The 17451-nt window shown below is 32.1% G+C and overlaps 1 protein-coding gene and 1 long non-coding RNA gene across 5 annotated transcripts in view; one reads left to right on the top strand and one right to left on the bottom strand.

Moving 5' to 3' along the window:
- Positions 1-17451, bottom strand: part of LOC127735183 (guanylate cyclase soluble subunit beta-2-like) — a 109997-nt gene that overhangs the window by 80148 nt on the left and 12398 nt on the right. For all 3 annotated transcript variants that reach the window (XM_052245466.1, XM_052245390.1, XM_052245327.1), the window contains exon 2: positions 7593-7666. In XM_052245466.1, the coding sequence (XP_052101426.1) occupies positions 7593-7666 (74 nt within the window). The remainder of the gene's footprint in view (positions 1-7592; positions 7667-17451) is intronic.
- Positions 650-6572, top strand: LOC127736142 (uncharacterized). Of its 2 annotated transcripts, none has more exons than XR_007998836.1 (3): positions 650-703; positions 5280-5385; positions 5931-6572. It is a non-coding gene; the product is annotated as an uncharacterized LOC127736142 (long non-coding RNA). The 2 variants fall into 2 exon arrangements; XR_007998849.1 differs by lacking the exon at positions 650-703 and adding an exon at positions 911-1030.

The following is a 17451-nucleotide window of genomic DNA, read 5'->3' as shown; positions in this document are numbered from 1 at the left end:
AATTACCGTAATGCTATTATGCTAACAGTAATTAACCCGGGACTTGATTTACATGTAATATCAGGGGCGATTCTAGCCAGGATAAAGGGGGTCTTAATACATAGGCAGATCCAGGTGGGGGGGGGGGGGGGGGGCCTGGCCAGTGGTGGAAAAAATTTGGTTGATTATATAGTGAATCACTGAAGCATGACTGGAGCGGGCCCCCCTTAGATCAGTCAGCCCCCCCCCCCCCCCCCCCCCCTTTACAAAAAGTTCTGGATCCGCCACTGAAATATATGTCTCCATTAAATCAGAGACATATATGTCTCTGATTAAATGCAACGATCGTTCACAAAAAGGGGAATCAAACCCCCGGATCCCATCCCCCTTCGATCCGCCACTGATTGTGAATATAAATATAATTGTTACTTAAAAGTCATAGACTTAGTACTAGCTCCGAGCACCTGTTTTGGGATATATATACAGCTAATTAACCGTAAATAACTGCGAGATAATGAATAACAAGTTGATAATTGTCTATTCTCTGCTAATTAATGTACCTGCAATTCACCCCGATTCATTTGTGAGACCACCGACACTAATAATATTACCTCAAAGTTTGAGGTTCTCCGTTACTGGGAACTTCATATCGGATCCGATCAATTTATTGGTTCCATTCCCCCTAGTAATAATGATCCATTAGCAGTGACGATGACAATCAAAGGTATACTCATTACTGTTGATTTTGCATGATAACATACATGTTATGTCAACTCACTTCTCCTTCCTACGGCGTCAGAGAGAGAAAAAAAAGCCTTGCAATGCGTCATAATTATTTGGACTACTTCCATATGACTTTAAAAAAACCAAACAATAGTTTATTTCACTGATTGAGATTGGACTGACGAGACATTTCAGCATGAGAAATCTTAATTGTTAGTCCAAGTACACAGTTATCATCCATTGATTTTCATTTTTTACAAAAAGATTTCCTAGTGTGGACCATGTATTACTTTAAAATTTATTTATTTATATTTTTTATGCATAAAAAGTAAGTACAATGAAGTAGGGGGATGAAATTATTTTATTTTAGTTTGAGAATCACTCATACTTCTTGTATGATGTCACCTTAGCCTACAAATTACCAAAAAGAAACACTTTTTTATTTCCTCTAGCTTATGTGTATGCCTTTTCATATACATGTAAAAATGTGTTACTGCCTATATATTGACCTTAAATGTTATTCAGTCTTCCATGGCCTAATGGGACCTTGTTCTACTCATGTGGTATGCTATAAGCAGATAAGTAACTTTCTTTCCTTTTGAAATACAAATAATTTTTTAAATATACATGAAGAATTTTTATATTAGCAGCTTCCCCCACCTTAATTTTGAAATCTCTAATTTTAGGCATAGGCTCATATAAATTCGACTTTTGAAGAATTGAAATAAATCTGAGACAGCAAATGAGTATTGAGCTGCTTTACATTAAAATACATTATGTACATACATGTGACATACACAATTATATATAAATAGTTATAAAGACATTTAAAAAGCAATTTTTTGCAATATTTAAATTATGTAGGCCCAAATTTTGATAGTTAAATGTTAAACTTTAAACGGCAAAAAATTAACACCCAAAGTTCAAACTTATAGTCTTTAATGTATATATGCTATTGCCATGAAACTAGGTAAACTGTCTTATAATTCTCTAATCTTAGTTCATGCCAAGTTTGATTAAAATTAGTATTTCTACTCTATTAGGTCTCTAGTGTGGATATAGTGTATAACTTGCAAATTATTTTCATACTACTTCCAAATTTATTGCGGATGAATAACATTTTTACCAGATATTCGGAATCCTCTGGTTTTATCCATGCAGTGCCATGAAAAAATTTTGCCCGCAAGCCCCTACTTTTCTTTTCATATTTTTATTACATAGTTTAAAAAGCCATATTTGAAAATCTTATAAAATCCTTGTTATTTTTCCATAGCTTTTGAAAGAAAAAGGTGCCAGTGTTAAGTGTATGAAAAATCTAGAGAGAATCACTTCCCGCCAAATTTTTAATGGCTTATATCTTAAAAACAAGCACACAGACCCTTCATTTTTTCTGTTTTTTTAGTTCCTTTATTCATATTCTTTTAAAAAGCTTGTTATTTTGAAACGGAGTAGCGAACATCCTTAAGGCCAAACAAAAATATATGTCTGTTTACGGTTACCCGACCGACCATCCTTTTGAGCGCCGACCCTAAGTCATTTTATTTCCGTCGTAAAAGCAAAAATTAACTGAACTCGTGTCAAAAATGAAGTTTGTGTTGCCAATAATATAAATCAATTGCCTGATACATCCCAATGTTCACAATCGTGAATATTACAGCTGTTATAAGGAAATTCGTGACTCATGTGATGAAATAAACACTTTGCCGCCATTTTTTCCCCAACCTATAACCAAGGGAAATAATCCAATCATTAAAATAACGGGTAAAATTGGCCAAGGATCAACTCAGACCACGACAAGACGAAACGGCATGACTCAAAATCATGTCACAAAAAATAAAATGAAAAAATAAAATAAAATGGAAATACCGACCTACCTAGCCTTTTTTTTAAAGAATGTAACCTTAAACAGACATATATTTTTTGGGGCCTAAGTAGTGATTTGGTATAGTTTGAAAAGGTCAAATATTAGTATGTCTGTGAAGTTGTCAAACTAAATTAAAGACCCTTTAAACATAAAATTGTCTATATTTTGAGTTATAGCTTATAGATTTTTCTATTATGTTAATATGTCCTGTCCCAAAAGTAATACACTACACTGTTAAAATCTCTTTTGGATAGAGCCAGCGCAATTTTTTAAATTTGCCTTTTTGCTCATCGTTCCGAAGGAACAGTGCGATTTTGCCATCACTTGGCGTCCGTCGTCGTCTGTCGTTGTTTTTCGTCAACCATTGGCGTCCGTCGGGTGTAAACTATTTCATACATCTTCTCCTCTACTGAACCAATTCCTACCAAACTTAAGCTGAATGATCTTTAGGGTATTTACAATAAAGTTTGTGTTTTGTTACATGGTTGTCATGGCTAAATAAGAACATAGGGGTAAATGCAGTTTTTGGCTTTTATCTCAAAACCCAAAGCATTTAGAGCAAATCTGACACAGAGTTAATTGTTCATTAGGTATTCAAAGTTCTATCAGCCCTGAAATTTTCTGATGAATGTAATAACCTATTGTCATGATTGTTGGGTTGCTGTCACTTAATTGGTAATTTCAAGAATATTTGCAGTTTTTGGTTATTATCTTTAATAATGATAAAGATAAACTGTAAACAGCAAAAATGTTCAGCAAAGTAAGATCTACAGATAAGTTTCTATAACCAAAATTGTCAATGGACCTCTTAAGGAGTTATTGCACTTTAACGACAATTTTACACAATTTGTTTATCATGTTTTCTAACTTTAAAAAATCTTCTCCTCTGAAACTACTGAACCAATTCCAACCAAACTGAGGCTGAATGATCCTTAGGGTATTTAGAATAAAGCTTGTTTTTTATTTTCTGTTTCATCAATAAACATGGCTGCCATGTCTAAAAATAGAACATGGGGGTAAAATGCAGTTTTTGGATTATATCTCAAACACTAAAGCATTTAGAGCAAATCTTCTGTGAGGTAAAATTTTTCATTATGTCAAGTTCTATCAGCCATTAAATTTTCAGATGAATCTAACAATCCATTGTTGGGTTGCTGCCACTAGATTGGTAATTTTAAGGAAACTGCAGTTTTTATTTTGTGGTCAAAATATTGGTATGACAATTGACGTTGGCGGCGTCATCGTCGTCCAAAGACACATTGGTTTCCACACTCTAACTTTAGTTGAAGTTAATGGATCTCGATGAAATTTTACCTTAAGGTTCAATACCACAAAAGGAAGGTTGGGATTGATTTTGGGGGTTATGGTACCAACAGTTAAGGAATTAGGGGCCAAAAATAAGCATTTTTGTAACTTCCGGACATAACTTGTGTGTTAGTGTATGGATCTCTCTGACATTGTACCACAAGATTCCATATCACAAAGGGAATGCTGGGATTGATTTTGGGGTAATTGCCTCAAAATTTTAGGAATTAGGGGCCAAAAAAAAGGGGTAAAAACAAGCATTTTTCTAGTTTCATGACAATAACTTGTGTGTAAGTGTATGGATCTTTCTGAAATTGTACTACAAGGTTCCATATCACAAAGGGAAAGCTGGAATTGATTTTGGGGGTAATTGCCAAAAATGTTTAGGAATAAGGGGCCAAAAATAAGCATTTTTCTAGTTTCCAGACAATAACTTGTGTTTAAGTGTATGGATCTCTCTGAAATTGTACTGCAAGGTACCATACCACAAAGGGAAGGCTGGGATTGATGTTGGGGGTAATTGCCTCAAAATTTTAGGAATTAGGGGCAAAAAAGGGGCAAAAAACAAGCATTTTGCTAGTTTTAGGACAATAACTTGTGTGTAAGTGTATGGATCTTTATGAAATTGTACTACAAGGTTCCATATCACAGGGGGAAAGCTGGGATTGAGTTTGGGGGTAATTGCCCTAAACGTTTAGGAATTTGGGGCCAAAAAAACAAGCATTTTTCTTGTTTCCAGACAATAACTTTGTGTTCAAGTGTATGGATCTCTCTGAAATTATACTGCAAGGTACCGTACCACATAGGGAAGGCTGGGATTGAGTTTGGGGGTGATGAATCATAAGGGGGTTCAAAAAATTTGGGGGGATTTTTTTTACTTTTTTTCCTTTTGTTTTCTTTAAAATTTTCCATTTTAAATTGGTTATTTCTGATTTATATATAAAAGCAAATAATAATGATACGGTTTGAATAGGTAAATTAGAAATTTTTAAGTTCTTAGACCACATTCATTTTGTGAGCCTCTTGTTTTAATTGCTTCTGTAAGTAATATATTAATTTGAAATTTTGACGACAGACACATACAGATTATAAATACTGTTAACAATATTTCAGAGTTTAATGTTGTCAAGCACACAAATCATAGAAGAATAGTTAATCACGTCATTGTTGTCCATTGAAAAATTAGTATGAACACGATAAAAAAGTACGGGAATGTTTGTTTGTTAAACTATTGACCATGGTTATCATGGTTATGTCTTTGAAACTGTTGACTGGCAAATAGTCTGTGAAATGAAATAGCACAAATATTTCATTCTTTTTTATATCATGGTATATAGAAAAACACATACTGATGTATAATAATAGTTATAGTGACTGTCATTAAATTATAGTTTTTACCTTTTTTAAGTTTAGGGCAAGAAATATAGAAGATAAAGAAAAATATAAACAATTACAACTGTACAGTAGAAATGATCGGCAAAACAAGATAAACAGAAGACAACAAGGCCTAAATGGTAAGACCACTTCTATATAATAAAAGTGATTGCCCTTGAATGATGACTATTATAAAAATAAGAAGATGTGGTATGGTAAATGAGTTATCTATCCACCAGAGTTCAATGAAGTGGATGCAAGCAATTAAAGACCAATGACGGCCTTCAATAATGAGAAAACCCATACCTTATAAGTCAGCCAATAAAGACCCCAACATGAAAAGATTTAAACAATCCAAATTAGTTCAAAGCCAATAACAAGTAATAAAAAAATCATGTCTGTGAGCACTCCACCTAACCATAATCTAGGACAGTGGTTCAAATAGCACAACATATGAACAAACTGTAAAAACTGTTGCAAGTGGCTCAACTCATTATCACTGCAAGGCACTAAAACGACTGATATTAAGTCGTGGACACAAAGCACTGAAATAACAGAACTCATAATCATGATTAGTAGGAATATCAAATTTAAGTTTCTCAAAATGTTCATATTAAACATGATAAAATAAGCTTATTTCATATTGCTGTTTTTTTCTCAATTTATATTTTGTGTATTTATACAGGTGCAGAGACTTCTTGGTTTTCATGATCATCAACAGATCAATACAGAAGAGGAAACTTAAGGTTAATACTTTCTCTACATTGTGTGCTAATTGGATTAATGTGAAATGAAATGTGTGCTTACCTGGAAAAAGAAAATAGGAAATTTCTACAAAATGGCTGTAAACAAAATGGAGTACAATCATAGATGCACAAGAACACAATTGTGTAATTGCAACAACCTACACTGAAGGATTAGGGAGAAATGTAGAAAAAATAGTATTTTTTTGTCGAAATAAACACCTGCTTTATCCATTCATGTACATAGCTCTGTCATATCAACTATATAGAGGAAGATGTTTGAAGAACAAATTGCAAAAATGTATTCTCTACCAATTGAAGGAAGATGTCTGGTGGATGGAATTATTTATGCACTGAACTGTTTTGTAGGGGATTGAATAATTGTACGCAGCAGAAAAGTTAAATTAACATGAAAAGTGGTTATTTTATTTAATCAGCAAATATGAGCACAATATTAATAACATCACAAATAGTATGATATTCATAGCGTTTTGCTTATAATTGTATTGTCTCAAACAGCTAGCCTATTGTTTTTGTATGTCATGTTACTCATCAGTGAACATTTTATTAAAGTTTTAATTATCTTTTGTATCAATTATTCAGTCTCAGGAAAAATTATATTCATACTGTTTTTACTGTTATGAAATTTTCATAGAGGAAAATTGAATAAGAGAAATTTCCATAGAGGTAATTTGGAGAACAATGTTTTCCTTAGAGGAAATTTGTGGTCTTGAATTTTCCCTCAAGGAAAAGTGTTTGTCAAAAATTTCCTCACAGGAAATTGCTGTTGACAAAATTTCCTCACAGGAAAAAGTATTTCCTCAAAGGAAAATTTGAAGCCGCAAATTTCCTCACAGGAAAAAGTATTTCCTCAGAGGAAAATTTGAAGCCTCAAATTTCCTCAGAGGAAATAGAATTTCCTCAAAGGAAAATTTGGAGCCGCAAATTTCCTCACAGGAAATAGAATTTCCTCAAAGGAAATATTAATGCAGCAAATTCCCTAAGGGAAATCTTTTTCCCTTGAGGAAAATACAATTTCCCTTAAGGAAAAATCTTTTTCCTTCAGGGAAATTTGATTTCCCTTGAGGAAAACTACTTTTCCTCTGAGGAAATTGTTGAAAAAAGGGGCATAACTTTTTCAACAGTGGTGCTAAAGCCAAAATTTTTTAGGACAAATATCAGGAAACCAATACCAACCAAGTTATCAACTTCATTTTGACTTAACTCCAAAAATTAAGGTGACAACTTTTGCACTCAGCGGAAGTGCAAACTTGTCCCGGAGACTGTTTAGGCCTTGGCTCAAATTGTGTAGAAATCATATTGTTCAACAAATCATAACAGTAGGTTAATATTCTAATAAAAATCTATAGGATTTTAAAAGTACTGTACACATTGCTTTATTAAGATATACACCTTTCACTTTTAAATATATACGGTAAAACGATGAACCAGAAGGGATCAAAAATAGTAGTCGTCCTCCTCCTTGTACATGACGGAGTGCGACAAGGCTGTATTTCCCTCTTTTTACTAATAGTCATAGAACATCAAACGGGGTGACGTATCTAATATTCATGTGAACATTTGCAGAAAACGGTGCTACTCACATGATTTTGTCCCATGCTTCTTGTCCAAACTTCTCAAGAACGAGTTCACGTACACACAGATGAATTTGTCCATACTGCAAAAGAAAATTACTTATTTTTCATATTTGACTTTTGACGGAAAGCATAAGAAAATATAGATACGACGGCACTCCAAGGAAAAAGACTGTTACATCCAAAAATACAAACACTTGCATAAAATTATCAAAAAAATATAAAATTCACAATAAATTCAGTAAAAAACTTGCCATCAGTTGACATTAATCAATTGTTCATTATAGTATAGAACATGTAGAAGAAACATACACCGTAAGCTTAACAATTGAAATTCAATGTGTTTGTATATTTGAATTGAGACTACTAGTATTTACCTCCTTCAAATTGGTTTAAATTTTGTAACAATAACCTTGATTTATTAACATCAGAATCAGTAGGGATCTTCCTCTCTTCATATTTGACCATATATTCAAATGGGGATATCATTTGGAATCCCTTTTTTGCAATAATTTCAGTCTATTTTTTTTTTAACTATGACCTAAACTTTTGAAGCAATGATTTCAAACGCAATAGGGATTCTACTTTTGGTATATGTGACCATATATGCGTTTCTTTGCATATTGGTTCTGGAGTTATTATCAAGAAACTCTTTTTCTGTTCATATTTCAGTAAATATTACCTTGACCGTGGCCATAGTGATCTAAAAAATAAATAAGGACTTCAACTCTAGATATGTGACCATACATTTATGTTTGGTTCCTATCCACTGTAATACAATTGAGAAGTAACAATCCGGAAACTTCTTTCCTGTACTTAGTTTGGTCTATTTTTGTAATTAGGAACTTGACTTCAAAATCAATCCGATCTTCTGTCTGTCATACCATACATGCATATCCAAGTAAGATTGCAATCTGATATAATATATCTTGTTTGTCATCCGTAAGATGACTGAAACTGCTACATCAGAAACTATATACCCTGCTACTTCGTACCGTGAGGTATAACATAATCAATATAATGTTAATGTCATTCTAGTAATGGTTTGAAGCAGACTAGGAAACCTGCTATAGATCTCTATTGAGATATGTTACCAAATTTTTGTTCAATCATATGTATGTCTTTGTTTCAGAAACACTAGTATTCGAAAATAAAAGTATCGTAAAAATAAATAAAACTACTGTAAAAAAATATCAACAAATATGTATATGAATTATACATAGAATTCAAAAGATTTTTTTTCTCGATTTTTTGGTTTAAATTAATTTTCAATCATAAAAATACAGTGTTTTATGTATCCAGTTAGGATATTATTGCAATCTATTTAGCATATTTCACTTTTAAAAGGTTTATTTATTTTGAAAATCATTTTGATTGTTAATAACTAATTTTAAATTTTGGGATCAAATAATTCGTGATATTATATATTATATAGCTACGTTTTACTGCGAAATGTGGTTAGTATATAATTGGCCGTTTGCTACAAACAAAACTTACGGATTTTATATTGACGACCAAAAATGTTCCTTGGTTTATCCACAACATGCATGTAACAGGCATCATTAGTTTCAAGTATCGAATCTTTGTGTTTGAACAAATACAGTATGTAAATACTACGAGTTGTTTATTCATAGCAAGAGAAAAAAAGTTTATATACCGTAAAGAACTGTTCAATTAGGTAATGAGTATGGTACTTGGTACAAAATACAGCATTTCTGGATGAAGGTTTACTCCCTCAATAACAACTTAAAACTAAAAACCAGCTCAAAACCAATCATAACTAACAAATAAATCATGTTAAACAAGAATAAAGCATCAATCAATCATATCCAACGGGTCTAGTGTAAAGACTTCATAAACCTTGTGCAACGCCAAAATATAAGTAAACAGTGTCGACATGATGTAGGATCATGAGTACTCTTAACTGTACATACAAGTATATAGCAACGGAATTAGTGTAAAGACGTCATAAAAAGCCGGCATGAGAAACGCATGACCTTGTGTAATGCAAATATATATAGATAAACAGTATCCACAGGATGAAGTTCTCATAAGTGTACATATATAGCAATATATATTTAGTTTAATTTTAAATTCCAAAAACAGAATAAATGTCATTTGTTGTTTAATTTCAAAATCTTTAGAAATAAGTTTATTCGAAGGATCAATGAGTTAATATGAATCATATCTACATTTACGGACTTTATAAATAGCATCAACGTAAAAATAGGATGTGATATCCCGTTTTTAATAAGAATTGTGATGACATTATCTATTCTACAAAACATGATTAAAACAGGACCACAGTGTTATACAGCATTTTGAAATGAATAGACTCCATCACATCATATATGGGTTGTTCTCTTACATCACATAGTCTTGGTATGACCTTTGAAAAACAGAAATCCTATAAGACAGAAAAATTCTGACAAAACAAGTCATCAAAAAACCGTTATGCTTTTTACATTGTTCGCTACTAGATTAAAGCCTAGTGCTCTTACTTTTATGCTCCCGCGACAAAATGTCGGGGGTTATTGTTTTATCCTTGTCCGCCAATCCGCCCGTCCGCCCGTCCACCCGTCCACCCGTCCCACATTCGGTATATAGTTTGACCGGCTTAATCCTCTTGCAGTTTTCAAACGAAAACTTTATAGTATGTGGGATGTTAGTACATATACTAAAGGCGTGCAAATTATAAGGATTTGGATTTTATTTATATTTTCGACACAAGATGGGTTGTTGAGCTTTGTAATTTTATTTAGTAATATAAGGCTTACAGAGTATATGGTTTGTCCGGTTAACATCACCTACGGTTTTAAAGCTAGACATATTATGTAGGGTGTAGGGTGTTAGTGAATATACTAAAGGTGTGCATATCGTCAGGATTTTGATTTTCTTTAAATTTTCCACAAATAACAGGTTATTGAACTTTGCCATTTTTGGTAGAATAATGCATGCGGGTAATTGGTTTGTCCAGCTAACTCTTTCAACAGTTTTCAAGCTTGAACTTTTATATTAATGAGAGTGCTAGTATATATAAATAAAGATTGTGCATATTATCAGGATTTTGATTTTCTTTATATTTAAAACTAATGGCAGAATGTTTAACCTTTTATGGCAGGGCATCAAATTTTTCTTACAGAATAAGTTTATTCAAGGATCAATCAGTTTAAATGGATCGTATCTACATTTACCGGCATAATATTTGTTTATTGGTACAAGCACTGATTTTTGTTTACTTATAATTTGGCATTGAACAAAGTCATGCGTTTCTCAGACTGTTTATGACGTCGTTTCACTAAATCCGTTGGATGTGGTCTTATTGATACTGTAGTCTCGGAGAACATGATTTTTCTATTAGTTGTAACTGGCTTTGAACTAGCTTTCAGTAGTAACTGCGGGTTCTCTTATTTCGGTGCTTTGTGTCTATTGTTTTTATTTTAGTTGTTTTTGGACCTCGTATCGATCTTTTGATGTTTTTCGTAAATTATTTTGTTATAAATTAGGCCGTTAGTTTTCTTGTTTTAATTGTTTCACATTTTTCACATCGGGGCATTTTATAGGCGACTTAACGGTATGGGTTTTTCTCACTTTTGAAAGTCTTATGGTTGCCTATAAATGCTTTTTACATTCACTTCATTTGAACTCTAGTGGCTAATTGTCTCATTGGCAATCACAATAACATCTCCTTCTTTTTATATTTATGTTCAATAACTACAAATTTAATGCACTTTTGATATTTTCACTTAAAAATCACACAATCCTGAACACATGAAACTGATCGGCATGAAAATAAATATGCATACACAATCATTGTAAAGCTTAAAGACAAAACAACGTAAAGCAAAGGAGGGACCGTGACTCCTTTATTATATTAAAACACATCTTTTTTCCTAGCTTTAATGTAGGTACTTGGTATTGGATCTGGTACATTGATTGTTTATCAGATGCATTCCCTAGTCCCTGACTAGACCACATTTCCAATAAAGTTTCTAAAACTTGCAAATTTCCAGTAGGTTTGTTTAACCTTTGAGTCACTATATTCCTAATTTCCAATATTTTCCCAAGAATTTCTGCCTTCTTTTCATCACTTCCCGAAAACTCCATTCTAAAACTTGGGGGTTCTTTTTCGTTTTTTTTTGGTGGACTAGCCATACTTTTGTCTTTATAGATTTTTATTAATAATGACCAAGCATTTGAGTCCCCATACATATTATGGATGAGTTTATATTGTAAATTGTGTGAAAGGGGAGTGGTGGATAATATTTTTATTCTGACAAAAAACATAATTATAATCTAAAGATTATGTCTTTATCTTATTTTTTATATTCTATTTCAAAGATACATGTATAAGAATTCTTTTTTTTAAGTATTAAAATGACAATGACAAAAACAAATGATATAACAGGATAGGATTACATTCTCTATCCCTGTTTATAGATTGCACTTGTCCTGAAATATAATATTACACAAACATACACATAGGTAAACTGTTCCCGCCAAAATAGTGGAAATTCTTTGAGAGATAATTTATGATGCTGGGGTTTATCATTACTTGAGGTTCTTTCAGGATTTAATGTAAACAACTAAATAAAAAACTTTTTATTTAGAAAATATCATTTTATCTAAACAAAATAAAAGAGCAGTTACAAACATGAATTAGTACTTTTTACTTCAAAAATATGATTTATTTCCCCCCAGTAGTTCCTTTTTTTCAATTTCTCTTAGAGCATTTGGTTCACATTTTTTAGGGCAAAGTTTCTGGTCATATCTATGTTATCAACTGAAAATGTAAATCAAGGAAAATCTATCTTGGCTCTTGAAGTTACAGAAGAACAAAAAGGAAAAAAATTATCATTTATTTTCTCACCATAACTAGGATTATAAAGAAATTGAAATTAAAGAAAACAAAGAAGAAAATAAAGAGACAAATGAGGCAGGAAATTCAGAAGATTCTGATGATTTTTTGATAGAGCAAAATCATAATTTTGAAGAATGTCAGTACTGTTAATGCAAACCGTGCATAACACATGAACATAACAGACAAATGTGGTGGGAGAGTGAAATACAAATAGCACATATAAGAAATTCTTCCTTGAGAAAAACCGACTATAAACGTTTCTGGACAAATCTTTTCCATAGAAATATATGACAGGATCATATATATCTAGAAAGAAAACGTGCAGCTCTCCGTCAGGATCCAAGAAGAATGAACTATATGTTTATCATAGGCAAGACTTGATGCCAAAAGGTGTCATTGAATTAGTAAGATCTTAGTTCCCCAATTTACCAAATGTACCATACATGGTCCACATGTGGGAATAATTATATATATATACAAATTAAATTTGTGAACAATATCATTAAGCCAATTAACACATTTTCAAACATATTTTGAGAAATGTTTTTTACTATAATTATTCTGAGGAAGTCTATTGTATTTATGAAGGAATTAATCTAGTTGCAAATATTCTTGGATCTATGTGAGGATTGTATCTTGTCTGTGATTAGAAAAATGTAGGGTTTTCGTTTATTTTAGACTGTTGTGTTTACAAACATTAGGAGGCTCCGCCTCAAGTGAGTCAATCAAACCATTTGAAATTCAAAATATTGACCACTTCTGAATTTTATTTTACAATTACAAAAAAACTAATTTATCAAATTACTTTGTTTAAACTAATATTTTTTCAAAAGTATGTACTGCACTTATGAGAATAATATAAAGTTAAACTTTGTATCATTTATTCAATAAAACATAAAAATGCTTCCCAATCATAAAACCTGCAAAGAAACTTGAATTTCCCTTCATTTTTCTTATTGGCTGCTATTTATACCCCAGACCCGGTCTTTAAAACCAAAAAGCAATTGAAATCTAGACAAATTATATGAAAAATTCTGTCAAGCTAAACAGGCAAAAAATGTATAATGGCTGGTGATTTGATCAATAAAAAAAACCGAACAGCTTCAAAATGTGACAAGTTGTACCTATTTTTTGAGTTACATGCCCATATTCTGTTCAACATTACACAACACCTATTTTTATATTTAATATGAATTTTTACCATGAGAAATGAGTTACTGTTATGATCCAAATTGAAGCATTATTCAAGATATTCCATACATTATTGTGATATTGATTCTGTAGTTTAAATCTAGGTCTCGTATTATCGCCAAGTAACGTCAATGGTTACATTTCTAAGCTAAACCAATCATTTACCAGAGAGTTATCAATGTTTGTGACTTATCAAATGTTGCAGTTATTATTAAACACAAAAGGACATTAAAGTATGTTAAACTTGCCAACATTTGTTGCGTGAACAACTTCACTATAATACAAATATCTATTCTTTTTGATGAGTTGATTTCCACAGTAAAACAATTACAATGATCTCTGGGGGATAGTTAACATTATGGCAAGTTTTCCCTTTTAAATAGTATGACGGCACATAATACTGCTCTACAACTTAATGAATGAGTATACCAGAAACATAAATATTTGGCTTTGTTTTACATTATTCTAATGAAATGAACATAGATACTATTTGTATATGTTTTTTTTTTATTCTAAGCAAATATGGCAGATCCAGGACATCTGATATTGAATAACCTTAGTCAGAACCCAAGGTCAAAAGTTCGTATAGATTACCGTTTATTTATCAAAGAGGAAACAAAAACGTGAAAAAACATGCATGAATATTTAAGCTATTCTATGGTCATAATTATTTTACGCTGATGTTAGCTGTGAATTTTGGTGCAGATTTAGGAATATCGGTATTCAAATAAATATAATCACCCGAATTCGTCTACAGTTTACACCAAATAGGAACAAAACTATCATTGCTTTTGATCATTCTGCAAGTTATGCAAAAGAAATATCGTACCGATCAAATTAGTAGCAGTCATTGGGACTATTTTAATTTTATATACTATATGATGTATTTCTTGGTCTGTATGGTTACATGTAACACTGATTCAGGCAACTCTGTTTCATATAAGCCTTATGGATTTTTGTGTTCTCAACGTTTTGTAAAAAAAATCTATAAAAAAGTAAATAAGAAGATCTGGTATGATTGTCAATGGGACAACTATCCACGCAGAGACCAAGGGGCGAGGATGTAAAGAACTATTATAGGTCACCATATTGCCTTCAACTATGAGAAAAACCCATACCATATAGTAAGATATAAAAGGGCCCGGTTTTACACAATGTGAAACATTTCAAAAGAGAAAACCAACTGATTTATACTAAAAACAAATATTGCAAATAAATGCCACTGAATTACAGGCTCTTCATTTGGGACAGGCACATAAAGGATGCAGAGGGATTATACACTTGTGTGAGGCCCCACCTTCCCTTAACCTTGGACAGTGGTATAATAGCACATTATAAGAACAAACTATAAATGTCAATTGGAATGGTTTGACTCTTCGAAACAGAGCACAACAAAAAACTGAACAAAAATTCAAAGTATCAAAATTGCTGAATTTTTCGTTTCCGTTCTCTTAAGTTTGCCTCAACCAAACATTATGAGACTTATACACAATGCCTCAGATCAAGTTCGAATTTGGGTGGCGTCACTTTTACCGTTCTTGAGTTATGTCCCTTTATAACGTTATATGCAAGCGAGGGCATCATCTGTGTCCCATGGAAACATTCTCTATTTTTTTTTTACCAAATACGGAGTTGCGCACACTATCGAACTTGAATCAGCAATTGTACTCACACAAACAGCAAGAGCACATCTCATAGTATGTTTTGTCTTTGAAAAAAATGTTAGTTGACATGCTCGCAATGTTATTGTTGTGTTAATACTAACAAGGAAAATGGTCTAAAGGACTTATTAGTCGAAAACAAACTGACAATGACATGGCAAATAAACGAAAAAGGACGAAAAGATAAAAAAACACAACACAAAACACAACATAGAAACCTAACGATCGGCAAAACTAACCTCCCAAAAAACCGGAGAAGCTAAGAAATAATTACCAGTCCCGTATCTTATATTTAGAATGTTAAAAATGATTGTTTTTTTCCGGATAAATATATGAAGCTACCTTGATCATTAAATTATACAATTTTAATTTATAATCAATAGATGGTGCTTGACAATACATATATCAAAATTTGATTAATTATGTATATAAACATGAGAATAATGTGAGTAAATAATGTTAAAATTTTGAAACCTAGTCATATCTATTATAAGCCTTATTTAGACTAATTCTATTACTGAAATCTAGGAAGCGTCACTCTCGGGTTGATTGGTAGAAAATTTTTAACATTCCTGGGAGAAAAGTAGCACAAAGAAAGTTTTCCTTGCAAATATCCTACGTATACTAAAATATATAAATTAGAATGGTTACCTTAAACAATGCGAAATTCTCTTTGATGATTTTACGATCTGTTATCAAAGACTTTCTAGTTTTTTCGTCGTCGTAATTACTATGATTAATTGATTGATTGTTGTTTATTGAACGTTCAGTAGTAAATATATAATGCAATCAGGACAATAACAAATTAACATTCAATACCATATTTAGGTTTCGCATGATATGTCGACCAGGTTAAGGGCGAGGAATTTTGACTGTCATTGGAAAATGAGTGCATGTTGGTTAGTGGCAGACATTTTGCGTTGCAATAAGCCACACCATTTTAAGATGTGACAAGGGTTCTTTAACGCACAGAGAGATTTGCACTCGCCCTACATGAGGTATTGGTAGTTGGTTCACGTATTTCACCGATTTTGACCCTTCCCGACTTTGACCCATTCCATAATTTGACCACCACTGGGGACAATACAACGGGTGTTATCCCCCTCCCCCTCCCCCGTTTTTGTTTATCTTATCCAACAGTAAATTATGTCGTTACATTCAGACAAAAGTGCAACATATAGTCTATGTAATAAGTAGAAAAAAAATTAAAACCACGATTATGTAATTGAAAATTGAAAACAAATGATGCTGTGTAAATTAATTTTAAAACAGGGACCAAACTTATCTTAACATAATTAACAATATTCAAATTGGGTATTGATTCGACCAACACTGACGAGTCTTCTGTAGACGAAACGCGCGAGGGACGTACTTGTTCATATGACTTTGATGATTTTATCTTTGACGATTTTTTTAAAAAGTTATTTTATACAAATTTAAAATAAAATTTGATATCAGAGGGGATTTGACATTAAGAAACATATGTTTAATTTTCAAAAGAAAATAAACAAAAAATATAAGAACATTTTGCTTGTTACAACTGTAAAGCGGAGGCAAACAAATCATCCATTGTCATGGTACACAAGAATATAGTATGTTATTCCAATCAATCAATGTACATTTAACATCATGTTTCATTGTGTAAACATAAAATGACTACGACCATTGATTCATATATGGCATAAATTGTTTCAAATTCAAGCCGCGGAACAAACATATTTGTTAATTATAATACCGGTATTGCAGATTTTATTTAAACAAATGGATCGAAAAACCAATTTAATAATCCACATATTTTTTGAAATATAGGATTAACTCTGCTAATGAAGAACTAATTAAGAAAAAAAATCATTATCCGAAAAAGCTGTGCAGTTGATACCAAGATGGATCAATACTCATGAAAAACTGAACCCTTTCTCTTATGATATACTGATAAAACTTTCCAAAATTGAAAGATCGGAATATCATAGAGGAAGAAGACCTTGCTGTTGTTCTGATTCAGTCCTTATTGAATAAACCACAAACAAAACTTAGTGGGGGAATATGTGTAAATAACAATAATATATTTGAATTCCTTTGCTTATTTTGTGTTTTTTGCTGTGCATGTTCTGATTTTGTTTCATGGATGGATACCCCATATCCTTTGTTTTTCTTT

Source organism: Mytilus californianus, unplaced genomic scaffold (genome assembly GCF_021869535.1).
Source record: "Mytilus californianus isolate M0D057914Y unplaced genomic scaffold, xbMytCali1.0.p SCAF_1, whole genome shotgun sequence".
In the NCBI taxonomy this organism is placed as follows: Eukaryota; Metazoa; Mollusca; class Bivalvia; order Mytilida; family Mytilidae; genus Mytilus; species Mytilus californianus.
This window is presented reverse-complemented; position numbering and strand designations above follow the sequence as displayed.